Source organism: Cucurbita maxima, unplaced genomic scaffold, assembly GCF_002738345.1.
Source record: "Cucurbita maxima cultivar Rimu unplaced genomic scaffold, Cmax_1.0 Cma_Scf00009, whole genome shotgun sequence".
NCBI classification, from domain to species: domain Eukaryota; kingdom Viridiplantae; phylum Streptophyta; class Magnoliopsida; order Cucurbitales; family Cucurbitaceae; genus Cucurbita; species Cucurbita maxima.
The window spans coordinates 6128687-6153940 of record NW_019272025.1 but is presented as its reverse complement, the minus strand read 5'-3'; the positions used below and the strand labels follow the sequence as shown (position 1 = coordinate 6153940).

General features: G+C 38.9%; 5 protein-coding genes and 1 pseudogene across 7 annotated transcripts; 4 read left to right on the top strand and 2 right to left on the bottom strand.

Annotated features, from left to right (window-relative positions):
* Positions 1-594: 594 nt before the first annotated feature.
* On the bottom strand, positions 595-1855 carry LOC111484363 (transmembrane protein 45A-like). 2 transcript variants are annotated; one of them, XM_023130917.1, is made up of 3 exons: positions 1089-1855; positions 713-997; positions 597-679 (listed from the first exon to the last, which is right to left on the bottom strand). In XM_023130917.1, the coding sequence occupies exons 1-3, from the start codon at positions 1717-1719 to the stop codon at positions 672-674; spliced, it is 924 nt and encodes a 307-aa protein (XP_022986685.1). In that variant the 5' UTR covers positions 1720-1855; the 3' UTR covers positions 597-671. The 2 variants fall into 2 exon arrangements, with proteins under 2 accessions (XP_022986684.1, XP_022986685.1); XM_023130916.1 differs by having other exon boundaries at positions 595-997; positions 1089-1854.
* A 4418-nt stretch (positions 1856-6273) lies between these two features.
* On the top strand, positions 6274-7185 carry LOC111483773 (dirigent protein 7-like). Its single transcript, XM_023130078.1, has one exon. It carries the CDS (start codon positions 6289-6291, stop codon positions 6961-6963), a length of 675 nt encoding a protein of 224 aa, XP_022985846.1. The 5' UTR covers positions 6274-6288; the 3' UTR covers positions 6964-7185.
* Positions 7186-7756: 571 nt separating this feature from the next.
* Positions 7757-8631, top strand: LOC111483774 (annotated as a pseudogene).
* Positions 8632-9112: 481 nt separating this feature from the next.
* On the top strand, positions 9113-10690 carry LOC111484383 (dirigent protein 22-like). Its single transcript, XM_023130945.1, has one exon. It carries the CDS (start codon positions 9178-9180, stop codon positions 9739-9741), a length of 564 nt encoding a protein of 187 aa, XP_022986713.1. The 5' UTR covers positions 9113-9177; the 3' UTR covers positions 9742-10690.
* A 1096-nt stretch (positions 10691-11786) lies between these two features.
* LOC111483733 (casein kinase 1-like protein HD16) lies at positions 11787-17296 on the top strand. Of its 2 annotated transcripts, none has more exons than XM_023130024.1 (16): positions 11787-12488; positions 13129-13257; positions 13372-13445; positions 13534-13603; positions 13695-13750; positions 14171-14242; positions 14345-14439; positions 14549-14615; positions 14818-14947; positions 15037-15255; positions 15340-15482; positions 15795-15969; positions 16075-16165; positions 16470-16627; positions 16772-16960; positions 17050-17296. In XM_023130024.1, exons 1-16 carry the CDS (start codon positions 12135-12137, stop codon positions 17107-17109), a joined length of 2082 nt encoding a protein of 693 aa, XP_022985792.1. In that variant the 5' UTR covers positions 11787-12134; the 3' UTR covers positions 17110-17296. The 2 variants fall into 2 exon arrangements, with proteins under 2 accessions (XP_022985792.1, XP_022985791.1); XM_023130023.1 differs by having other exon boundaries at positions 14168-14242.
* A 963-nt stretch (positions 17297-18259) lies between these two features.
* On the bottom strand, positions 18260-21767 carry LOC111483924 (GTP-binding protein BRASSINAZOLE INSENSITIVE PALE GREEN 2, chloroplastic). Its single transcript, XM_023130297.1, has 3 exons — positions 20423-21767; positions 19741-19908; positions 18260-19298 (listed from the first exon to the last, which is right to left on the bottom strand). Exons 1-3 carry the CDS (start codon positions 21644-21646, stop codon positions 18909-18911), a joined length of 1782 nt encoding a protein of 593 aa, XP_022986065.1. The 5' UTR covers positions 21647-21767; the 3' UTR covers positions 18260-18908.
* Positions 21768-25254: the final 3487 nt, after the last annotated feature.

Below are 25254 nucleotides of genomic sequence, written 5' to 3'. Positions count from 1 at the left end.
TTTCACACGCTTCGTATCAGGCCGACACGTGGCTTTGGTAGTCTTGTGACTTGCATTTTCCTTACCCCAGGCTGTTAATTTATATAGTTTGAGAAATAAGAAGTTTCGGGACTTATACTTCCATTTAATATTCATTTTAATTTCCATTATTTAAATACTTAAATGAAATAATCGTGAGATTCGTAAAAGCATAATAAATAAAGTAACTACATATATGTTTTTTTGTTAATTTAATTAGATGGCCATTTAGAATTTAATTAATTATATATTTTACATCACATCACAAGTAACGTGTTTTATCCAGTTTGCTCGACGAAGCGAACAAAATGTCAAACACGAGTGCTTTAAATTATCCATAAACCAAAGATTTAATATTTATGGGATCAATTACGTAATGAATTAAGGAAAGCCCAACTGGGGTGAGGCTTGTACGAAATAGTTGGTGGGCGAAAGTGAAAATAGAGTGGAAGGCAAGGTGGCGGAACTTCTACTTGGGACTTACCCATTCTTCAAGTTAAGTCATACCATCTTCCTCCTGGAGTTCAATTAATTATGCCATTAATTAAAAGAATAATCCAAGGTGGAAGTAATTAATTGGTGGACAAATGTGTTCTTCATTTTGGCTTAAATTTCAGAAAACAATAATGAACAAAACTATACACACCCATAATTCAAATTACATTATTGTAAAGTTTCTACCTTCCCATGCCCATTTCTGTGAACTTGTGTCCCATCTCAATAAAGCTCCTCGCACGTGTGTCTATGTTCTTCGATGTTTCTTCTTCCACTTCGCTGGTTATTAATGAAATGTATTGGGGGTTCTTGGGCGTTTGTTGGTAGAGTTTAAGCAGAAACAAGTGGAGTGATAAAGCGAAAATGGTGAGGGCGATTAAGAGCCAGCTGAACTGAATGTTGACTAGAGACTTTGCTCGGTGAAGTGGCGCCTCCCCGCCGCACCGCACCACTTTGTGGCCGTCTTCCAAGTGCATAAAGCAACCTATTATAAACATATTTTATTTAAGCAATAATACAAACTGTAAGCTGTCACATTATGTTTTGGCAACTGCGGAAAAGGAAATAATTTTTACCTTTGGATATGAGAGAGGGCGTCCAAAGCGTGAAGCCCATCAGCATAAGCCAGACGCCTTGAAAAATAATGCTGAAAGACCTGATAAACGCCACCAAGAAGCTAGTGGGAAGAGCAATCCCTAGGAGAGTTGTGGCGAGAGAAAGGAGCACCAGAAGCTGGAGAAGCATGTGGTATTGGCCTTCGGGGCCGTTGTGGTCGGCGGAGTGGAGGTGGAAGAGGAGAAGCTCCTGCCCAAAAGCCACGGCGCCCAGAAACTGTGTCAGCTCGAAATAAGCTTTGGGACGAAGGCGGTCCAGAATAACAGAGAAGGCAGCAAAGACAAAGAAAGTCATGGAAATGTTTGAGTGTTCGATGTTGTGGAGATGGTTGGAAGGGATGGTGCCGTCGGTGTCGAAGGGGTGGTGCCTCTGAGGCCCGATGAAGAGCTCCATGGCTACGGAGGCTGAGGCGCCAAGCATGATGAGCAACGGCTCTAGGTACTTGAATCTGGAAGTGGGAAACCATGAGAGAAATACTGGGGAATTGGGAGGGCTACTACGGGCTTCAATCTTCATGTTGTTGAAAAGATGCCATAGGCCAATAATGAAGAAGCCGAACCCGGGAGCTACATGACCCACTAAAGTCCCCATAATAACTTTTCTTTAAAAGAAAAAACAGAGAAGCAGGGAGAGTTGTGAAGGATATTGTGAGTTTGAATGTACCTATAACTTATAAGAGAAGAAGGGGAATGGAGATACCCAAAATTTCAAAGGGTCTAGAGGGTTCGACAGATGAGGTTGTCCATAAAAGAAAAGGGAAATTAGGGATAGATGAAGCTTATAGTTGACTAAATATAGTTACGTATTTGATTAGGTGTAGTAGTAATACAGCAGTGGGCCTTCCAAACATGCCATGCCTTGCCCTTCCGAGAGTCTTCGAGTCTGACTTCACCTTCAAAACACTAATTTTTATTACAAACCTAACTCTCATTTATTGTTTTTGTTAGGCTATGGTGTTATATACGGTAAAACTATATTTGGTAAATGAATATAGAGTAAATTGGAGTAAATAGTCATCGGTCAAACTATATATGGTAAATAATATCTACTATAGTAAGCTTTTGAAAAGGTACTTTCTGTATACATACTTGAAGTCATCAATATAAATCCTTTACCTTTAACTAGAGTTCTCCTTGCATTTTCACTATCCTTTTCTTTGGTGTTCATCTAGATCTAGTGTGTGCGTTGTTGTGCGATCCTAATAACTGGAAGTCACCACGATCTGTGAAGTTGGAAAGTTCAAAGATTGGAATTGAGAAGTTCAATGGATCCGATTTCTGTTTCTGGAAGATGTGAAGATTATCTGTACCAGAAAGATCTTTACGAACCCCTGTTGAGAGTGATGCCGGATACCATGACCACGGAGCAGTGGAAGCTCAAGGATCGAAAAGCCTTAGGGATGATCTGGTTGACGCTATCCAGAAACGTGGCGTTTAACATCATAAAGGAGAAGACAACGTCAGATCTGATGAAGGCGCTGTCGAATATGTACGAAAAATCGTCGGCTATGAACAAGGTGTATTTGATGCGGAGATTGTTCAATCTACAGATGTCTGAAGGTGGATCTATTGTGGATCATATAAATGAATTCAATATGATCATAAGTCAACTGAGTTCGGTGGAAATTAATTTCGAAGATGAAATTAAAACATTGATTTTGATGTCATCTTTACCCGAGTCGTGGGATATTGTTGTTGCCACAATCAGCAGTTCACGAGGATCTGGTAAACTAAAGTTTTATGAAATTTGAGATGTAGTTCTCAGCGAAAATATTCGCAAACGAGAAATTGGAAATTCATCTGGTAGTGTTCTCAGTGTTGACCAACGGGGAAGAAGTAAACCGAAGGCCCAAACAAAGGGTGATCAAAATCAAAGAACCGAGAAAAATCTCCAAATAGACCAAACGTAAAGTGTTGGAATTGTGGAGAAAAATGTCACTTTCGGACAGGTTGTACAAGACCAAAGAGAAAGCAAAATCACAAATCTGGAGATAACGATGATTTTATAAATTCAGTAGAAGACATTGGGGATGCTCTAATCCTCAGCATGGACAGTTCGATTGAATCCTGGATTTTGGATTCAGGTGCATCTTTTCATTCGTCTCCAAATAAAGAGTTGTTCCAGAATTTCAAGTTTGGAAATTTCGAGAAGGTGTATCTTGCCGACAACAAAGTTTGGAGATTAAAGAAAAATGAGATGTATGCATAAAAACTCCGGCAGGAAATCAGTGAACATTAAAGAATGTCAGATATATTTCTGGTCTCAAGAAGAACCAGATCTCTATTGGTCAGTTGGACAGCGCAGGTTATGCAACAAAGTTAGGGAAGAGTTCGTGGAAGATTATGAAGGGTGTTACGGTGGTAGCACGTGGCTCAAAATCTAGAATCTTATACAGGGTGTATGAACATAGTTGTTGTTGCTGAGAGTGCTTCAAGTTCAAGTCTATGGCACAATAGACTTGGACATATGAGCGTAAAAGGAATGAAGACGCGGGCTACGAAAGGAGTTTTAGAAGGTCTGAAATTTGTTGATGTGGGTCATTGTGAGAACTACGTTATGAGCAAGCAGAAACGAGTTAGCTTCACAAGGACTGCTAAAGAATTGAAGAAAGTGCGGTTGGAAATGGAACCAGATGTGGAGCAAGGTTCGAAGACAACGAAGCAAGTGGGAGTTGAGCTTGAGTTGCAAGAAAACTCACCTAGTGATGTTGTAGTAGATACTACTGCTGATGAACCAAATGTGGAGCAAGGTTCCAAGACAACGAAGCAAGTGGGAGTTGAGCTTGAGTTGCAGGGAAACTCACCTAGTGATGTTGTAGCAGATACTACTGCTGATGAACCAGATGTAGAGCAAGGTTCCAAGACCACGAAGCAAGTGGGAGTTGAGCTTGAGTTGTAGGGAAACTCCCCTAGTGTTGTTGTAGGAGATACTCAAGAAACTCCTGAGACTACTATTGAGGAACCAGATGTGGAGCAAGGTTCCAAGACAACAAAGCAAGTGGGAGTTGAGGTTGAGTTGCGGAGAAAATCACCTAGTGATCTTGTAGCAAATACTCAACAAACTCATGTGGTTGTTGTAGAGGAACCAGCAGTAGAGCAAGTGACACCTGAACTAGTGTTGAGAAGATCATCTTGTACTATCAAAGTACCATATATGTATGTACCTTCATTACACTTTTATCTGTTGCTTATGAAAGGGAATCAGAGCCTTTTGATGAGGCTCTACATTTGGAGGATACAACCAAGTAGGAGCAAGCCATGGATGATGGGACGTCTAGGCTTCAAAAATGTGTTGTACTGAGGCTGAGTACTTGGCAATAGCTGAAGCGGGAAATAAGACGATATGGATGACAGATTATCTGGAAGAATTGGGAAAGATGCAGCACAAAAAGATTCTTTAAAAAGATAGTCAGAGTGTCATACAGGTGGTGAAGAACCCGGTCTATCATTTAAAGATGAAACACGAAAGGCGATACCATTTCACTTGCACGTTAGTGGAAGATAGTGATGTGTTTTAAGAAGATAGAGGGTGCAAAGAATCCATCAAACATGTTGACAAAATGTGTTGATGTTGGAATATTGAGATTGTGCAAAACCTTAATTGGTATGGTGCAATGAAGATATTCATGATCGTTTGAAAATGAAATTCTTCGTTAACTGTATCAGTCTCCAAGTGGGAGATTTGTTAGGTTATAGAGATTGGTGAGTAAACGGTTATACTAGTAAAATTATATTACGTAAATGATAGTAAATTGTTATTATGTATAATAAAAAGTTAAGCCATATATGATAAATAGTTATATATAGCTAAGCTAAACCATATATATATCTTGGGCAGTGCTCTGAAAATGTATTTTTTTTGTATTATCTCCTAGGTACATACTTGAAGTCATCAATATAAATTTTTTGGCTAGAGTTCTCCCTTCATTTTCTCTATCCTTTTCTTTGGTGTTCATCAAGATCGAGTGTGTGCGTGATCCTAACAATTTTCTTAAATGATTCCGCAATTTTCTACCCATTCCTCGAACCAATAACACAAATATGAATTGTTCTTGTAGTTGTTGCATGTTCCTCCTAAGTTAAACGGTTCAAACACACTTTTACCCCTCAACTTTCATCCTAATTTTAGTTTACACTAATTCAACTTTTGAATTCCTAACACTTTAATCATTTAACTTTAACCCCACTTATTTTACTAAATCTCTTTAAAAGTTAAGTGTCAGTGTCGATTTTTATTATCTAACGACTCAATTTTTATACTTTATAAATAAATTTGACCTCTAATCGATTTATCAAGTTATATATTGTTTGTATTTATATATTAAAATCTTGTAATTAATTATTTAGTAATAATTTTGATGATTTTAGTTGCAAATGGGCATTATCTACTATATGAAAATTGGAGGGTTATTAATATAAATGTTGAATAGTATGCAGTTCATATTAGAAATAATCATAATAGAGAAATAACTTAAAACATATAAGAATACCAATATCATAAAATATTTATTTATTTTTTATAAAATTTATTAAGTAAAAAAAATAATATTATATGAAATTGTATATATTTTTAAAAGCATTATAGTTATATTGAGAAAGAAAATCATTTTAGTAGTTAAATAAAAAAAAGTATAATTATTTTTTCGGGAATGGGTTAACTAATAATGTTTACGCGTAACTCTACGTTTCAAATACACAATAGGATGTGATATAAATAAATTTATTGATGAAAGTATAATTATTACCTAAGTTAAAAGAAGGGTAACATATTAAAGTGTTGCGTGACAATTTTGGTGTAAAGCTACCTGGAGATATTAAATGAAAAAGTAGTATCCATTTTACTTTGTTTGGGTTGATTTGAAAACGATGGAGCCAATTAGTCAACAAAAACAAAAGTTTGAATATTAATTCCACACTGTGGAAAGTTGGGGGAAGACATAGACTTGACCACATATCGTTTAAATTAAATGTATATTTGAATGGGTTGGTTTATTGTCATTTGGGAAGCGTGAAAGGAATATCATCATTTCTCCAATTCCAACAACCGCAACTCAATTTCAGACCCCACACGAAATTAGTTCGAGACGCGATTATTATTTCTTGGAATGGGATCTTGTCCGCCTCTTCCTTCTAGAATCATAATTAAAATATTAAATCAAAAATGGAAACTGGAAACAGAGTAACCAAGCGCCTGCCTTTATATATACACCCAGAGAGATGCTATGGGTCTTTGTCTTTGAGCTCCCACGCCTACGATTCCATGGCAAGAATCTATCCATTCTTCGTCTTTCTCTCTTTCTTGATCTCCTCCGCCATGGCTGTCGCTATGCCCGAAGTGGAACACTCCTTTGCAAGAACGGTGGACAGAAAACTTATGGGTTTCAGAAAAGAGAAGCTCAGCCACTTCCGTTTCTACTGGCACGACGTTATGAGTGGCAAAAACCCAACCTCGATCCAAGTGGTGCCCCCTGTTTCGAACATGTCGAGCACATTTTTCGGGACTGTCCAAATGATCGACAACCCATTAACAGCAACTCCAGATCCGAAGTCGAAACTATGGGGAAGAGGTCAGGGATTGTACGCATCGACTTCGCAGGAGGAGCTTGTGCTGTTAATGGCGATGAATTTGGAGTTTACGAGTGGGAAATACAAGGGGAGCTCCATCACTATATTTGGAAGAAACCAAGTTATGGCAAAAGTTAGGGAGATGCCTGTAATTGGTGGAAGTGGGCTGTTCAGATTCGCGAGAGGGTATGCGGAAGCCAGAACCAGCAAGGTAGATTTCAAGACCGGGGATGCTGTTGTTGAATACAACATTTACGTACTTCATTATTGACCCCATTTATTTTTTTTGTCTGTGTTTGCGTTTTGTTTCCTTAATTTAGTTGTTTGGAACAGAACAGAGTATTATGTTTTTGGTTTCAATAATTTAAATGTCTGTTTGTGTTAGTGGGTTTGGTGGGTGAAAGTGGAAGGCTGGGAGTGGGTTCCCTGTATTGTATCATTTCAAACCTCCATTAACTTTTCTTCATATTCTACAAACTATATGACTTGCGCACCTGAGAAGGATTGGTTGAACAAACAAATTACGAAACAAACATGCTCTGCTGCAGCTACCAAGCAACACTCAAATGTTTTAAAATGGGAAATACAGAGAGGGTGGTGGGGGAAGTTGGCATAGTCGCGTGTATTACATTAACTAATTAGGGGATCCACCATGATTTTATAAGTAAAAACAAAGTTATGGTTCTCAAGGAGATGAAATGATTAGACGATAGAGGGCCACTTTGAGAGACAAGTGTATCTCCCGTTTTCTTTACGTTTTTAATTTGAATATCGTTTTCATGTTTTTTTAATTTAAATAAGTATTTTTTATTATTCTTAGAGACTTCGGTGGCACTCCAGGTTCACATGATCCACGTGTAAATACGGGATTGGTTGAATCATAATGATGAACCCCACTAACACTTGGCACATGTCCTCCTACTCAGTTTTTGTTAATAAATTTATAATTGTTACTGAGAATGAGACAAAATTGTTGGATGACAATTTTTACAGTAATAGATGAACAATATAATATAATATAATTAATGGAAAATTGATTTTTAGGATTCTTTTGATTCACATCTACTCCTACTCATGATTCGCACGTCTATATAAATAGACTTGTTTAGTTCATAAGTTCAGGAACCCGAAGCTCCAAAAGACCGGATGGGAAAGAAACATAGTTCCGGCAGGCATGGAAGCTAAAGTCAGGATTTTGAGCGTTATTTTGTTGTCGTTGGCCATCAACAATTGGGTGGTCAGGGTAATGGGAAAGAAGGAGGGATATGCAAGCGAGCTAGACCCCAAAGTGTTGAAGCTGAAGAAAGAGAAGCTCACCCATTTTCACTTGTACTGGCACGACACTTGGGCGGGAGAAACCCATCGAGCGTGGCAGTATTGCCATCGCTGAAGAACGGGTCGACGTTGGGGCTGATGCACATGTTCGACAACCCATTAAGCGTCGGGCCTGACCTTAAGAAGTCGGAGCTGGTTGGGAGGTCGCAAGGGATTTATGCTTATACTGCACTAGACCAGGTGGGGCTTCTCATGGCCATGAATTTCGCTTTCACTCACGGTAAATACAACGGCAGCAGCATCACCATCTTGGGCCGCAACGCCATCCTCCAGAGGGTTCGTGAATTGCCCATCATCGGTGGCAGTGGCCGCTTCTGCTTCGCCAGAGGCTATGCTCTTGCCAAAACTTACTATTTCAACCCCGCCACTTTTGATGCCATCGTCCAGTACGATGTTTATGTCTTGCATTATTGATTTCTTGTCATTATTCTCCATCTCTGCTTTAATCTTATCACTAAAAACATTAGCTTCTCATGTCACGTGTCTGTAATTAAATTAATAAATGTTTTCTTAATAAGACCCTAACTGTGCTTTGGCTTTACCATTCATAGGAACCACTCATTTCTTATTCCAATTCACGTGGATGGACCCACCCACTTTATTCAACATCTCTTTCTATTCACATGCTCTGTACCTTTGTTTTTCTCATCTGTAGTCCTTTCTGGGTTCAGTACAGTTGGAGTCATATATTAACTAATTACAGAAAGATCATGTCTCTATAAGCAAATGACATATTTTTATTCAATCAAATAGGAACCATAAATGCAGTCGCTATAGGGAGCATGATATCAGCCATGACGTTTGCTTCATAGACTGCAACTCTTTTTCGTTTAGAATACATTAATGAGGGTGATCGGAAATTGCTAATTATAATTTAAAAAGCAGACGTTTTGGAATTTTACACGCTAATAAACAAAACATCGTTTTGGTTATCACCAAATTCATCGCATTCGTATATCGCTGGCAAAGATCTGACGATTGATAATCAGTCAAACATGTCCTGCCCATTCTCCATTTTACACCTCATGCCATTATTCGTATATACAATATATATATATATATATATGTACACACTTCCAGTTCTAGGTTCCTCATTCTTCAAGCTACGAATTAAGGTGAAAAAGCAATCTTCTGGGTAGCGCTGGCCGCCATGGCATCCAAATTCGCCTCCTTGGGTTTTCTTGTGTTGTCCATGGCCATAATTAGTTCGGCCATGGCGAAGGAGTATTCATTCGCCAGCAACCTGGACCCCAAAGTGCTGAGGCTGAAGGAAGAGAAGCTGACCCATTTCCATATGTACTGGCACGACGTCGTGGGCGGGACCAAGCCCACCAGCGTCGCAGTGTTGCCAGGGCTAAGCAACAGCACGTTGTTCGGGCTCGTCAACATGTTCGACAACCCGTTAACCGTCGGCCCTGACCCCAAATCCCAGCTCGTGGGGAAGTCACAAGGCCTGTACGCCTCCGCTGCACAGCAGGAAATCGGGCTTTTGATGGCCATGAACTTCGCCTTCACTTACGGTAAATACAACGGCAGCTCCATCACCATCCTCGGTCGGAATCCCATTCTCAACACCGTACGAGAAATGCCGGTGGTCGGAGGATCCGGCCGCTTCCGTTTCGCCAGAGGCTATGCTGAGGCCAGAACTCACTTTTTCAACGCCACCTCATTGGATGCCATTGTTGAATATAATATTTATGTGTTGCATTATTGATCCATATGTCAACTTCCCATGTAATTGCTTTATTTTTCTTTTCCATCTCAATAAGGTTACTGCGTGATTGTCGTTATATGATTATTTTTATTTTTCTTAATTGAGGCTTTAATATTTGAAGCCCTTACATGATGCGTCATGTCGGCTAAGCTTATTCATATTTTATTCTAGTGTCAATAAATCTGAACTAGCTTTTTCGTGTCTAAGTTGTGGATATACTTTGGCATGAGAGGGGTAAGCTTTTTGCATGTCTAAGTAAGTTGTGGAATAAAGCTACGTAGCAAAAGATGAAGACCGACCACACTTCTTTTTTGGGCTTCTTTTTTTCATTTATATGCTCAAATATATTCTGGTCTGTCTATAAATAAAAATGGGAGCAGGCAATGAAGGACACAAAACACGCCAGTAACATGTAATATGGCGAGATACTACTACTACCACCGGTACCCTTACTTGGAGTACTTGACGTTGCCTCCTCTGCAGCTGTGCGTGTTCGGTGGGATCCTGGTGCTGGTGATGGCCTTCTCATGGTATATTTTCTACGACTCCTTTCTTGAGGACATCATCTTCCAACTCAAGCTCTTCCTTCTCACCGTGCCCTTGCTTTTGCTGCTGCTCCTCCACCTGCTCTCCCTCGGCCTCCCTTTTCTCGTCCCCTTGCCGGAGCAGAATTCCCTCCACCGCGCCGGCGGCTCACCCTGGGGCGTCGCCATTCTCCTCGTCTTCCTTCTCTACATCATCTCTCACCAGTCCCATTACCACCGTCGCTGGTTCCCTTTCGGATATAGATAAAACCACAGCATCCATCCATCTTTAAAATTGCTTATTATCATCATGTACCCATTAACATATTTTGTATTTCATTTTCTTCCGCTCATCTTTTGCTATATGTATCAGTTATGTTATTAGAATTATTATGCTAGAGCAAACAAACCTAAAAATTCAGATCCAAGTATAATTTTTAATTTTTTAACCTCGTGAGGACAAAGTATTCATAAGCTCTTCAACATGCACTATGCTTTTAGAATCTAATTCATTACTCGTTGTAATGGAAACGCGGTTGGAAATTTTATGTGTAATGTTTGAAAGCCTCCATCCACTTTTGAAGGTTCCATTCTTTAGCTGAGTGAAAGGTGTATGGATTCTTTGTTCCCGGGCATTTTGTGCTCGCAGAAGCAAACAAAATTTAAGAAAAAGAATCCCAATTTTTAATCTACAAAAGTATCCACATTCGTTTTGCAACGCTGCCCCTTGGAATATTCGATGATTTGATCGCGATACAATATTGTATATTAAATGTCTCAATTATGCTTGTCTTGCCTGGACCGCTCATTGTGGCATGCTCATTCTAAACTCGCTTCATGTTTGAGGCTTTATCCATTTAAACAACCAAGCTATTGCAACTACAGGGAAGGGAGCAGTAAGTACATTAGTTTTGGGATTAAAAAGTAAGATTATAAGGTTAAAAGAAGCATAGATCTTTTTCGCTTGTTTGAACAAAGGATAGAGAGATTCAATTGTGTAGTAACGTGTGGTTGAAGTTGAAAGAGAAATCGAAAATAAAAGTGATGTATTACTCGTTTTTAAGTCAAATTAATTATAATATTATATTTTTCAGTGTCATCTAGCGCAAGACAGGCCCAAATCGAATCTAGAGGTTTGGTGGACCGGTTCAAGGTCTATCCAACGGCAGAATTGATGCATTGAACAACCCCAATTCCAACTTCGCCTACTTAAATTAGGACTCAAATTAATATGTCATTTGAAATCTTGATTATCTAAGAATATAAATATGGTAAGCATCTATTTAATTCGAATATAATTTAAGGGACTACATAAAAAGTGTGGATATCTAATGGTTGTGTTTTTCCCAAGAATATATTATGCCAATTTATGTGAGAAAACGACTAAAAGTAAACACAGTAAGTAAATATATTAGTTTTGGATAAAAAAGCATAAGATATTAAAAATAAATGAGAAATGAAAAGGTATATCCGGAAGATCACGGTTACGCGTTATACAGACATATAAACACATGATTTGATGAGTCGATCGCGTTCGCATTCGCATTCGCTATTTTGTTTCCACGTCATCTTACAGTTGAGACGACGAAGAGTCATTCTCTTCCCTTGCATTTCTGTCAAACCCTAACCCCAATTTCAAGCCCCCTCAACCTCAAGATCCATTTTTCTTATCAGAAATCAGTCTCACGCACTCACTCATCGTTGTTCCGATTGTCGATTGGAATCCCTGTTTAGTTTCCTGCGAGTTTCCTCTGTTTCTCCTCCCCCGCAAAATTCGGCCATGTCTACGCTGCCGGAGTTTAGTTGAATCGAAGATAATGATCATATTTTTGGCGTTGTTTCGCACCTACTTTTTTATGGGTTTGAACAATGCCGGTGCTTCGCAGAGGTGTGCGCAGAGGCCGCGGTAGGATCGTTCAGAAGCACTTCCAAGAGCCTCCGCCGGCTGGAGCTTACGTAAAAACTCGAGCTGCGGTCGCCAGAGAAGCTGCGGAGGCGAGACCGAGGCCAAGAACGAGGTTGGCAATCAAAGAATTAAACAAGAATCAGGAGGAAGAGGTGATTGTTATATCTGAGAGGGATACTGATTTGGAGGACAAAAAAGTGCAAGGGCTCGAGGTAGAAGAAGACAAGGGCGCTATGGGTGATGAAAGTGGCGGCTTGAGTGCTAATAAGGCTGCTGGCATAGAGGAAGAGGGTAGCTCAGCGCCTTTTCCGGAAAAGGTACATTTCATTTTGAAATACGCTCTACATTAGTTTGGTTGTTCTCATTGTTTCCTGTTTTTAATTTGCAATTTTTTGGTTTGGGCTAGCGGCTTTTAGGTTGATTGTGTTGTTAACATTAAAATTGCAAGAAATGAGCGTCTAACTTGCATTTAATTTTGGGCGACGGTGTTTTTTGTAAGTTTTCTTTCAGCGATCGTAGCAGTGTAGCCAGCTCACTTGTGTTATTATGGGACAATCATTTGCCGAACAACATTTAATATCGAATGCTCAAATTTAACAGTTCAGTTGACTGTCAAAGTTTAACTTCCGAGTCATCTGCATTCGCTTCTTCACTCTCTGAGCTAACATATCATGGTTTACTCTAGAAGGATCTTTCCACAGTAATTTTAAGCTCTTATTGATCTCAGTTGAATAGTTGCATAATGTCTATTGAGCTTACTCGTAAACGTTTACTGAATTTTTTCTTGTATAGAATTAAAATAAGAAAGATGCCTATTTTCGGCTTATCTACTTTTCTGAACTTCTAAAATCTTGTGTTATTGGGCTTGGCATGTCTGGGAAGTAATTTGAGTGAATTACCGTCTTCAGAATTGCTGTTTCATTGTAATTTTATTTATGTTTTGTGGCCTGATTCAAGGTCCAAGTAGGAGGGTCGCCAGTGTATAAAATAGAGAGAAAACTGGGCAAAGGTGGATTTGGGCAAGTATTTGTTGGTCGTCGGCTTACAGGTGGAAATGATCGTGCAACAGGGGCTGCAGCTACCGAGGTAAAACATCTTGGCAGTAGTTTTTATTAATATATGCAAATGAAATAAATTCTAATTTGTCAGTATCCATGTATCATCATATTCTTACCTTATATTGATTTATTTTATTTTCAGGTTGCTCTTAAATTTGAACACAGAAATAGCAAAGGTTGTAATTATGGTCCTCCATATGAATGGCAAGTTTACAAGTGAGTAACTTTCTGGGTTATGTGGATGTTATTTTTATTGATAAAAATTGTATTTGTTTTTACTCACCTCTGATACTTTGTTGAGTAGTGCACTTGGTGGCAGTCATGGAGTGCCAAAAGTACACTATAAGGGTCGACAAGGAGACTATTACGTCATGGTGTGTCAACAACTTCATCTTTTTGTGGTATATGGTTTTCATTTTTCTAATTTATTTCCTTCAAGTTTGAATGTTAAGCTTTCTTGTTTAGGTCATGGACATGTTAGGGCCGAGCTTGTGGGATGTATGGAATTCTTCAGGGCAGGCGTGAGTTTCTTGAACTTGTATCTCTATGTTGCTTTACTGGTCACATATGTTCTTGCATGTGTGTTGCATTACTTATCTTTGATACTAGAAGTGAAATGGTGATTTGGATTAATGCAATTTCCGGCTGGAGGAATTAGCTTTGCATATGGTTTTCAACTCTGGTCCGGGGATTTTTATTAAAACAAAACTTGAATGAGATTTGATGATATCTTGAGACCTGATTGACAGTGTCTTATCATTTGTCTTTAGAGATTTTACTCGACCCCATTCTTAATGATGTTATTACTAAATCAATATGATTCAGAATTGGGCATCTCTAGTCTTTAGTCTGTAAGAAAATAATCATTGGTCTATGGATCGTGGAATATGTAATTTGGACATTTATTTGTATGTGTCTTATTGTGGTTGGATTTATAGCAGTATGTCTGCAGAAATGGTCTCTTGCATAGCAGTGGAATCGTTATCAATCTTGGATAAGATGCATGCAAAAGGGTATGCAATTATGGTTTCTTTTTAAAAATGACTTACAAGTTTTCTAGTGTAATATATTGTATCTTGACCACCTCTTTTTTTTTCCCCCTAAATGATCAATAGTTATGTGCATGGAGATGTGAAACCAGAGAACTTTTTACTCGGTCAACCTTCTACCGCACAAGAGAAAAAATTGTTTCTTGTTGATCTTGGATTAGGCGAGTAAAGTTCTATACCCGATATAGTAACTGTACTTTTTTTTTTTCTCAATTTGTTATTATTGTATTTTGTTTCTTATGTCATCTATATCTTACAATTTTTCTGCAGCAACTAAATGGAAAGACAGTTCTACTGGACAGCATGTTGAATATGATCAACGTCCTGATATGTTTAGGTGAGTGATGTGTGCTGTCATCAAATCTTAATGCTATTCTGATCCTTATGGATGTTATAGAATCCATAATAGTTGTTGGCATGTGTCCATTTGATACTTAGTCTTAACACTAGCATTCGTTTTCTTATAACGTGGCTATTATGGCATGTTATGTTGATATTGGTTCAATGTTCTTGATACCTTTTCTTGCCTAACACCCCAGAGGAACTGTACGGTATGCTAGTGTTCATGCACATTTGGGCCGAACTGCTAGTAGAAGAGATGATCTTGAATCTCTTGCATACACTCTTATCTTTCTCCATCGAGGAAGGCTACCATGGCAAGGCTATCAGGTATTATAAATTTGTGAGTGTATCTAGCACTGTGCTGAAGTTTTTAGTTTCCTTGTCAAACTAACTTCTAACCTGCCGCTTTTTGTTAGGGTGACAACAAATCCTTTCTTGTTTGCAAAAAAAAGATGGCAACGTCTCCTGAAATGTTGTGTTGCTTCTGCCCCCCACCTATTAGAGAATTCCTTGAAATTGTGGTGAACATGAAATTTGATGAAGAGCCCAATTATTCTAAGCTAATATCTCTATTTGAGGGTTTTATTGGACCAAATCCAGCAGTAAGACCCATAAAAACTGATGGTGCCCAGAAGGTAATCAAATTGCCCCAAGTTTTTGGATGATATTGTTCATCAAATGTTCTATTGAATAAATCATTTATTTATAATCATTGCTAGATTATCAGTCAAGTTGGACAAAAGCGTGGCAGGCTGAATATTCCAGAAGAAGACGATGGGCAGCCAAGAAAGAAAGTTCGTTTAGGTGTTCCTGCGACACAGTGGATTTCAGTTTACAATGCTCGGCTGCCAATGAAGCAAAGGTGAAGTTAGATTGTGTAGCTTTCACTACCCCCTCTCATTTTACATGCAACCAGAAGAATTACATTTTGCATTGACCCAAAATGATAGGGAGATTGCTGGCACTTTCTTCACACCTAAGAACATTTATTTGATTTTAGGTCATATGCTATGAACTGTGAAGCATGTCATTACTTTTTCCTTGGAGTTTCTAATCAATTAATAAAAGTATTTAGAATGATCGGCAGAAAGGGGGTATTGAGCTGAGGCGGCATTCATTCCATGGGAAATTTCCAATGGCATGCTCTTAATTAACTTGCTTTCCATGGTGATAGGTATCATTATAATGTGGCTGATGCAAGGTTGTCACAGCATGTAGAGAGAGGAATTGCAGATGGGTTACTTATTAGCTCTGTGGCATCTTGTTCAAATCTTTGGGCATTAATCATGGATGCTGGAACTGGTTTTACGAACCAAGTCTACGAGCTCTCTCCCTTTTTCCTGCACAAGGTCAATTTCTTTCTTTCAGTTTGAAGTCAATTTTTCATTACTGAAGTTTTAAATTTCCTGTCGTATTCCATGAAATGATTATTAAATTTAATATAAAATAAGCAGGAATGGATAATGGAACAATGGGAAAAGAACTATTACATCAGTTCTATTGCTGGTGCTAATAATGGAAGCTCCCTCGTGGTGATGTCAAAAGGTTTGCCTGCATCAATTATGTTTAATGTGACATTGGTTGTTGCTTTATAGATGGATAATTGTTGTTTTCTGTCTCCTGGGCTCCTTATCAATCATAAAGACCTTGTTATCTAGGTTTTTCTTGCACAATTAAGAGTTCTTTTTATTCCTTAGTATTTCATGTCTATATCTCTATTGTAAGGGCACAACAAAAAACTATAGTCAATAGAAGAGAATATCGTTCTGATATCAGTTCTGCAAGTTCTTGCTATCAATGTATGTGTACCTACCACTATTTTAACTTTCCTTTTATTCTGCTTCTGCAGGGACCCAATATACCCAACAGTCGTACAAAGTGAGTGATTCTTTCCCCTTCAAGTGGATAAACAAGAAATGGAGAGAAGGATTTCATGTGACGTCAATGGCAACTGCAGGAAGCCGATGGGGTGTTGTCATGTCACGCAATGCTGGTTTTAGCGACCAGGTTGAGTTTTGTTTATGGTTTTATTGACCAGTTTGGGTTAATTATGTTGTCATATGGCTCTACCTCTATTTAGTGTAGAACTTTAAACTTGGTGTGGGAATTATATTAACTCTCTCCACTATTAATTTATTAGTCATTGAACAGGTTGTGGAGCTTGATTTCCTCTATCCAAGTGAAGGCATCCACAGACGATGGGATAATGGGTACCGAATAACATCTACAGCTGCAACTTGGGATCAAGCAGCTCTTATCTTGAGTGTTCCTAGGCGCAAACCCGGCGACGAGACTCAAGAAACACTGCGGACATCTCAGTTTCCAAGCACCCATGTAAAGGTACGCTGATTGTAACATGCAAATTGTGGGTGAATAACAACCATTGATATTGCAAATTGTGGATTTTGAATGTGTTTTCTTTGGAGCAGGAAAAGTGGGCGAAGAATCTGTATCTTGCTTGCCTGTGTTATGGAAGAACTGTAGCTTAAACCATATTTTATTATCCCCAAGGAATTCAGAAAGAAAGGCAGCAGATTTTGTTGTTTGGTGCCCATAATAGATAGTTGTTACATTGCTGTAATTTTAGATTGGTAGAGTACATGGCCGTGTTTGTATATTAAATTGGTTCCGTCAGAGCTGTATAAATGGCTTTTCTTTCTCGGTTTCACATTTCAATTTAGTCCTAAATTAACAACTTCTCTCCGACGTTCAATCAAAATAATATAAAAAGAGGCACACGTCCATGTCCATTAATAAATATAATCTTAAATTATTGATACTTCCGAATTTTATTTTAGGTAACTGATTGTGCAATACGTATAATTTGAGGTAGTGTGTTAAAAAATGTGAATGTGAGCGAAGAAATATGTTAAAACAATTTTTAACAAAGTAATGTTATAGACAAAAGTAAGTAAGCAACAACTTTGATACTATAATTCGGGTAGAAATAATTTGATGATTACTCATATCCTCACTCATATTTAAGACATTATAATGAGAATTGACTCCTAGTCATATTTTCATCCCTAACTATAATGAAAGCTAGTAAATAAAGATCTAGTAGAGAAGTTAAGACCTAACTATAATGAAAATTAGTAACAATCTAACTATACATGAAAACAAGTAAAATAGTTCGAAATAGGTGGAACGTACATGTGGTCATAGACAATACATTATAGAACATGTATGGATGCGATCAAACACCTTGAACAAACGTGACTAAGACAAGGCACTTTATGTTTGTATTCTATAGGATATTCGAGTGTGTCAACATTCCTCCAACAGAAGATTTTATCATAGATCAAACTTTGGGTAAAAAGAATGGATAAAAATTTACAAATATGTTAGTGTTTTAGATTGACAGTGTCGCCTCATGACAGAGTTCAATGAGTGGAAGAACATACTGCGAAGTTAGATTGACAGTTTAATCGTCAAATGCATATTGTTACATACACCAAAATCGCTCTGTTCTAACCACACCACAAAGCATAGTCCAACCGATTCAATTGTAGAGTACATAAGCGCAACCAAATCCATCTCTTATCGTAATTGTGGAGTCAGCTTATTGCAGACGAAAGCGAACAAAGAATAGAAAAAAAAAAAAAAAAAAAAAAAAAAAAAAAAAAAAAAAANGTTCAATGAGTGGAAGAACATACTGCGAAGTTAGATTGACAGTTTAATCGTCAAATGCATATTGTTACATACACCAAAATCGCTCTGTTCTAACCACACCACAAAGCATAGTCCAACCGATTCAATTGTAGAGTACATAAGCGCAACCAAATCCATCTCTTATCGTAATTGTGGAGTCAGCTTATTGCAGACGAAAGCGAACAAAGAATAGAAAAAAAAAAAAAAAAAGAAAGAAAGAAAAGAAACAATCTTGATGGGTTGATCAGACAAGTACGACCTCACTAGCAAAAAGAATCAACCGCAACAATCCCTCAAGTTATAATTACTGTCCAGTTTAGGTGTTGCAGTATTTAGGGTAACGAGTAAAGAAGCTGAAGCCTTCCTTGAAAATGAAGCAGTGGACTTAATTATCTCTGATGAAGCAACTTACTTTGAGTACGCAGTGCATCACAGCCTCGTTCAACCTTTGATTTGTGTTGCGGGAGGAGAAAGTCACACAAATTCCAGAAGATAATCACTGATTGAAAGTCTTCAAAATCCTCGTCTCCAGGCAGAAGTCTTGACGATGCCTGCGTTGCAATTCTTTAGTGTAAATTCCATCAAACACCATGCTTATACACTGATGTGGACCACTTTCTGTACAATGCAACAAACTTCAAGCAGAATCACATTCCGAGCGAGCTTTCGACGTTGACGTTTCAGCCAGCAGATGAACTTTGGAGTCACCCTTTTTCTTCTTCCTTTCACTTTGATCAAGTGATTTGTTTGCAGCCTGATCAGCCTTGGAGACAATTTTTGAGACTGTAAATCCAGCATCTTCAAAGAAGTTTGATCTGTCAGGAATGACAGAACTTCTTAGAACAACCTTGATGCCCTCATAAGTCCATATGCTTAAGACTGCCTCTCCTTTAAGACCAATGGCGAACCAACCCAGTCCAGCAGCAGCAGCATCCATACAACTTGAATCCCAACTACTCCCACAAACATGAAATTCCCTTCTCACCCATTTTCCAAGTTCTGCAACTCGATCTTTGCCTATAGGTGGCTGAGCAAAGCAAGAAACAATGAGGATGCTACTAAATGTAAGAGAGTCTATCAGATTATATTATCCAACAGAAAAAAGAAATTCCAAACGCAACTTTTCATAAATATAAAAGGTCATGACTTTCCAATAAATATTATGCAAACACAATGACACCATAAATGTAACAAAATTACAAAAGAAAAAAATGCATAGAAGGCCAGTTGAATCATCAATTGATTATCCTAAAGGATCATAAGTAGTGATCAATATCCAGACGAAATAAATTATAAAAGCCATACGCAGTACGCACATTCCAAAAATAATGTAAGTTAGGAAGACTACGACAATCAAATTCAGAAGTCAAATGATGCACATATATGTATAAACTGGTCCTCGAATAGCACTCAAATTTCAGCAACATACCTGCACAAATGATTATCAAACTAACTATTGCAAATAATACCTGCAACTGATTGCCAAAATGGTCCTCCAGTATTTTGCTTGCATTTTCTGTTTTCCCCATGTGTAATGGAAGATAAGGAGATGCCCACACTGTAACATAAATTGTATCCACAGATGTTTCTTCCACATCTAGCCTCATGAGCCCCGCAACATGAATTGTATGACCAGCCTATGAAAAGCGATACTAGGACTATGAAATCTCTACCACATTTTCTTGTTGAAAATAGTTGTACAGAAGATCAGATTGAAGGTAGAAACATGGTCCTCAAATTTCAACGTTATTACACAGAGTACTAAACAATTTTTAAGTTTAGCCAATCAGTTTAATGACCATGTAATTTTTGGTACAAGTATTTCATGTTAGTTATATCATGTATCCTCTTAGTCAATAACATCGACTACTTGTCCCAAAACCTAATCATCTCTGAAAACTAAAACTCAAAGAACGAGGATTCAATGGAAATGGAGCAACACTTAAGTTTCAGGCATGAAAAACTATTTTTTCAGATTATTATGTCACACTAGTGCCCGTCAAAAAGGAATCATATGAGCAACATTCTTGATATTCTTTCCCAGGGATTGAGGGGATTCTCTATTTTGAATTATTCTTTGAAATCCCTGCTATTTATGGGCAGCGTTTCTTTCGAAATTTCACGTCTCTTAATAAAAATCAATTTCCTTACCTTTATCCTGTAAGTCCTCGGCTTCAATTCCTTGCTGATGTGAACAAGTTTCTGCTCTTCCCTTGTCAATCTCGTAGTAATTTGACGGGGATTGAGAAGGCCAGGCGTATCAAACAATTTGGCTTGACCCGGAAACATACCTTCCACTCTGATTATCCCCAAAGTTGTACCAGGAACTGGTGCTTCAGTCAACTGCGTGATCTTCCCACCAACGTGCTTTCCTATTGAATTAATCAGCGTGCTTTTCCCAGCATTTTGTGCTCCAACTGCCCACACATTTCCCCTCGGCCCAACCAAGTCAATTACATCCTCCACCAAACTTTTCAGCCCCCAATCTCTAACCGCGCTCACCATGTGCAGACTTGTTATCTTGTTGATACCTCCATCCCTCGCTCTCTGCCTTACCCAATGTTCAAACCTCGTTGGTGATACAGAGCTAGGCAGCAGATCTATTTTTGTCACCACCAGCACCACTCTAGGCACATTACCCGATTTCCCCTGTTTCCAGGCAGTTGAATTGTCCTCAATAGTCGCTGAGACCAACTTCGCGACCTTCTTTGGGAATGACCCATCAAAATCTGCAGCATCAACGACCAACAGCACAACAGACCGCGTTCCCGTCGTTGACGCCAGTCTCCTACCGATAGTATGATCGAAATCAAAATCCGGCAGCAAATTCTCCAGTGCAGGATCCTTTACCTTCCCATAGTGCCTCAATGAGTGACACCGCGAACACACAGTCGGCTTCTGGGCTTTCTCGTTCACATTCTCTTCACTTTTCTGATGTTCAGGCTCCATTACGAGGCCTCTTTTGAGGAGATCGGGGCATTCAGATTCATCGTCGACTGGCACAAGATGCGTAAGTAGGCGATAATTGGAATCTTTCCTTGAGGGTTTGACGAAGAAGCCTGGATGCTTGGGATTGGTGTCTTGCATGTGAACTCCACAGCCAGGGCAGACGAGGGAGAATCGGGAAGTGGCTTCGGAGTAGTTCCCATCACGGGTTAGAAGCGGAGATTCTGGAGGTATGGGTTTCGAAGAGAAAGGCTGGGAGGAGGAAGAAGGCGAAAGAGGAAGTGGAATAGCGGAAGGAAGTGGGCAAAGGATTCGTGGGTTTGAGCAGAAAGGTGAAGAAAATAACTGCGAGCGCTGCAAAGGGGAAACGAAACGCAGGGAAAGAATGGGTTTGAGCTTCAAAGCAGAAAGCTTTCGAGCAATCAGCATTTGTTCGGCTGGTTTTTTCTCACCTCTCTTCTTCACTCCACAGGGTTTAGGGTTTAAGCCGGTGAAGAGACCGATGGAAGACCGATGGAAGACCAATGATACGACGTCGTAACTTCGCTTACCACCTCTTTCATTTTCATTTTCATTTTTCATTTAATTTATATTTGTCACTCTCAAATCTTAATTTCGTAGTTTAATTCATGGCTCTAAACTATATCGATGGGCCTTTTCAATATTGGGCCTAATGGGCTCTTCGCTGTGAAGAATCTTTTGTTTCTGATGGGCCGTTTCAAGATTGGGCCTCAAGGGCCTATCTGTGAAGAATCTTTTTTTCTGATGGGCCTTTTCAAGATGGGGCCTCAGGGGCTCTAAGCTGTTAAGATTTTTTTTTTTTTGTTCAGATGGGCATTTTCAAGATTGGGCCTCAGGCTCTCTAAGTCTAAGCAGTAAAGAATCTTTTGTTTCAGATGGGCCTTTCAAGATTGGGCCTCAGGGGCTGTAAGCTATATAGAATCTTTTGTTTCAGATGGGCCTTTTCAAGATTCGGCCTCAGGTTCTCTAAGCTGTAAAGAAACTTTTGTTTTTGATGGGCCTTCTCAAGATTGGGCTCCAGGCCCTTTTTAGCTGTAAATAATCTTTTGTTCTGATAGGCCTTTTCAAGATGGGGCTTCAGGGACTCTAGGCACTAAAGAATCTTTTGTTTTCGGCCTTATCAAGAATGGTCGAAGAACAAAATAAATAAATATAAGTATTGGATGTAACCAAAAATATATTTTAAAAATTAAATAGAATTCGAATGGGTTTAATTAAAGTAAGTTTTAAGTAACCATATGATTTTCTTCATGGGTGGAAACTCCTCTTTAGCTCTAAAAATCTTGAGAGGTAGTCTGAGAATGAAAAGTCGAAAAAGACAATATTTACCAGCGTTGGACTTAGGCCTTTACAAATGGTATCACAGTCAGACACCAGGTGGTGTGCCAATGAGGACGTTGGGCCCTGAAGGGGGTGAATTTTGAGTCCCATATCGATTGGAGAAGGGAGCAAGTGCCAGCAAGAACACTGGATGTCACGGTCCTACTTTTTCAATCGCGCAGCAACGTGATCTTAACACGCTCCCGACTAGTCTTAAGGGGAATCGCGCCCCATATATATTTTTCGCCCCAATTTTGTGGCTTCATCAGACCTTAGGCGAGGTTTGTCTTCGCCAATTGAACATCGCTTGTGTGGAGTCCAAGCTTGTTCGACCACACACGCCGCCTGCGCGTGCATGTTCAATCGTCTGTGACACAACCGACTTACCTCTACACTAGGCCAAGTCATTCTACTCAACCGTGCCTCTACTTAGAGCCAACGTCTCTCAATACTACATCGCGTCTCATCTTGTCATCTTGATTCCCATCGACATGACCCATATGCCTTGACGCCATCCCGAGTCTCGGGGTGTCGTCAGCCATCACAACTCACTCGGTCATGTCATCGAGAACAGACCCATGTGTCACTCATCTCATTGGGACATCCCAAACATCCATCCATTCGGGTCCTTATCGAGGAATTGGCTCTCTTATGCCCATGTCATGTCATTTACAGATACCGTACCGAATAGTGGGTGTATGTAGCAACCTCCGACATGCAGGTTGGGGTGCAATACCAGCACACCCGTACCGCCCGATATTGTCCTTGAAAAACCCATTTCATAGGAAGTCTCCCGAGACACTCGTATCGGCACGTTCGCCCATGTTGTGACCCACGTATGTGTCACAGGGTAGCTCGCATAGGCCATAAGGCCCAAGGGTGGTGGACAACTGACACCATGGTACTTCTATAGTATATTTTGAGTCATTTTTAATCCATTAGCCATAGACATGATTTTGACGAACATACGGTGCCATAGTGTGGCCGTTTGGTGTTCTATTGACACCAAATTTAGCGAGCATTCATATTTCATATGGATGAACTTAACTCTAGAATCGCATGCCCAAATTCCTTCTGGAACCTCAACTTTTAAGGTTTAGGCCAAGGACCCTACCCGGCCCTTCAACAAGTTTGTCAGATGTCTCTATCTTGCTTATGTCTCTACTTGTCTTCAATGCCCACTTTGTGTGGTGTGTTAGATGATGCATTGTCCTCCTCGGTCGCATCATGGCACTCGTCTAGTACCTCGTGTGGTCGGATGGGCGCTACTTGAGGGTCGCCGCTTCTCATGTGTTAAGAATTAGAGATAGAAATAGAAATAGAATTGGAAAGATATATATTATAATTGATATTGATATCCTCTAAATAGTATACAAGAAGTACAAATGAGAAAAATATAAAATAATTAAATACTGAGATTAAAATAAAATATACTGTAAATCAAATCATAAATAAAAGATATAATATCAAAGATATATTCCATAACTAAATATATTCTTCAATATCTCAACACTCTCCCTCAAGTTTGAGAGTGTATGTAATCACATCAACTTGTTTTTACGAATGTAGGTCAATAACACCCGAGTTGTCTTTGAGAAGAGAGTGTAGGTCAATAACACTTTTGTCTTCCCAGTAATGAAAATATCAGTAAAAAATAGACCGCAATGATTGACTCGAGGATTAGTAACTTGTCCAATTTAATTTGATTTGGAACAAGTGAATATCCTCCATGATCACTTCTTGGTCCATGCATAAATGCTTTAGAAATAGACCGCAATGATTGACTCGAGGATTAGTAACTTGTCCCATTTAATTTGATTTGGAACAAGTGAATATTCTCCCTGATCACTTCTTGGTTCATGCATAAATGCTTTAGAAATAGACCGACATGATTGACTCGAGGATTAGTAACTTGTCCCATTTAATTTGATTTGGAACAAGTGAATATCCTCCCTGATCACTTCTTGGTTCATGCATAAATGCTTTAGAAATAGACCGCAATGATTGACTCGAGGATTAGTAACTTGTTCCATTTAATTTGATTTGGAACAAGTGAATATCCTCCCTGATCACTTCTTGGTCCATGCATAAATGATTTACAGGATAATAACACCAAGATCGGTGCTCTGGATCACTTGAGAGGCTGTGAAAGAGAATACGAACATCTTGAATATGTCACCTTTGAGCTTGGTGAAAAATTTGAAGATGCTTATAACGTATTCTTGATATTGGATGATTAACGACTGTAAAGGCTTCACTGATTGAGTTAAGGTTTGGGTTTAGGTTTAATACTCCGAGTCCAAGGGAGTATTAGGAATACCAAGATCGGTGCTCTGATATTAGGAATACTAAGATCGGTGCTTAGATATTAGGAATACTAAGATGGGTGCTCTGATACCATGTTAAGAATGAGAGATAGAAATAGAAATAGAATTGGGAAGATATATATTATCATTGATATTGATATCCTTTAAATAGGATACGTCCAAATGAGGAAAATATAAAATAATTAAATACTGAGAATAAAATAAAATATACTGTAAATTAAATCATAAATAAAAGATATAATATCGAAGATATATTCCATAGCTAAATATATTCTTCAATATCTCAACATCATGTCATAAAGTGAGGGTCACAACCTAGTTTATTTAGAGTTAGGTTGTGACACTAGGCCTAAAGGGGTGAATATTGAG

Bases quoted from the DNA above. Each gene is read 5' to 3' on its own strand.
- LOC111483733 (XM_023130023.1), top strand. From the start codon at position 12,135: ATGCCGGTGCTTCGCAGAGGTGTGCGCAGAGGCCGCGGTAGGATCGTT. The intron at 14,243-14,344 runs GTATGCAATTAT...AATGATCAATAG, and splicing joins GATAAGATGCATGCAAAAGG to TTATGTGCATGGAGATGTGA. The intron at 16,628-16,771 runs GTTGAGTTTTGT...GTCATTGAACAG, and splicing joins ATGCTGGTTTTAGCGACCAG to GTTGTGGAGCTTGATTTCCT.
- LOC111483924 (XM_023130297.1), bottom strand. From the start codon at position 21,646: ATGCTGATTGCTCGAAAGCTTTCTGCTTTGAAGCTCAAACCCATTCTT. The intron at 19,909-20,422 runs GTAAGGAAATTG...CGCTTTTCATAG, and splicing joins CGAGGACTTACAGGATAAAG to GCTGGTCATACAATTCATGT. The intron at 19,299-19,740 runs GTATTATTTGCA...TGCTTTGCTCAG, and splicing joins ATTTTGGCAATCAGTTGCAG to CCACCTATAGGCAAAGATCG.
- LOC111484383 (XM_023130945.1), top strand. From the start codon at position 9,178: ATGGCATCCAAATTCGCCTCCTTGGGTTTTCTTGTGTTGTCCATGGCC.
- LOC111484363 (XM_023130916.1), bottom strand. From the start codon at position 1,719: ATGGGGACTTTAGTGGGTCATGTAGCTCCCGGGTTCGGCTTCTTCATT. The intron at 998-1,088 runs GTAAAAATTATT...TGTTTATAATAG, and splicing joins GCCCTCTCTCATATCCAAAG to GTTGCTTTATGCACTTGGAA.
- LOC111483773 (XM_023130078.1), top strand. From the start codon at position 6,289: ATGGAAACTGGAAACAGAGTAACCAAGCGCCTGCCTTTATATATACAC.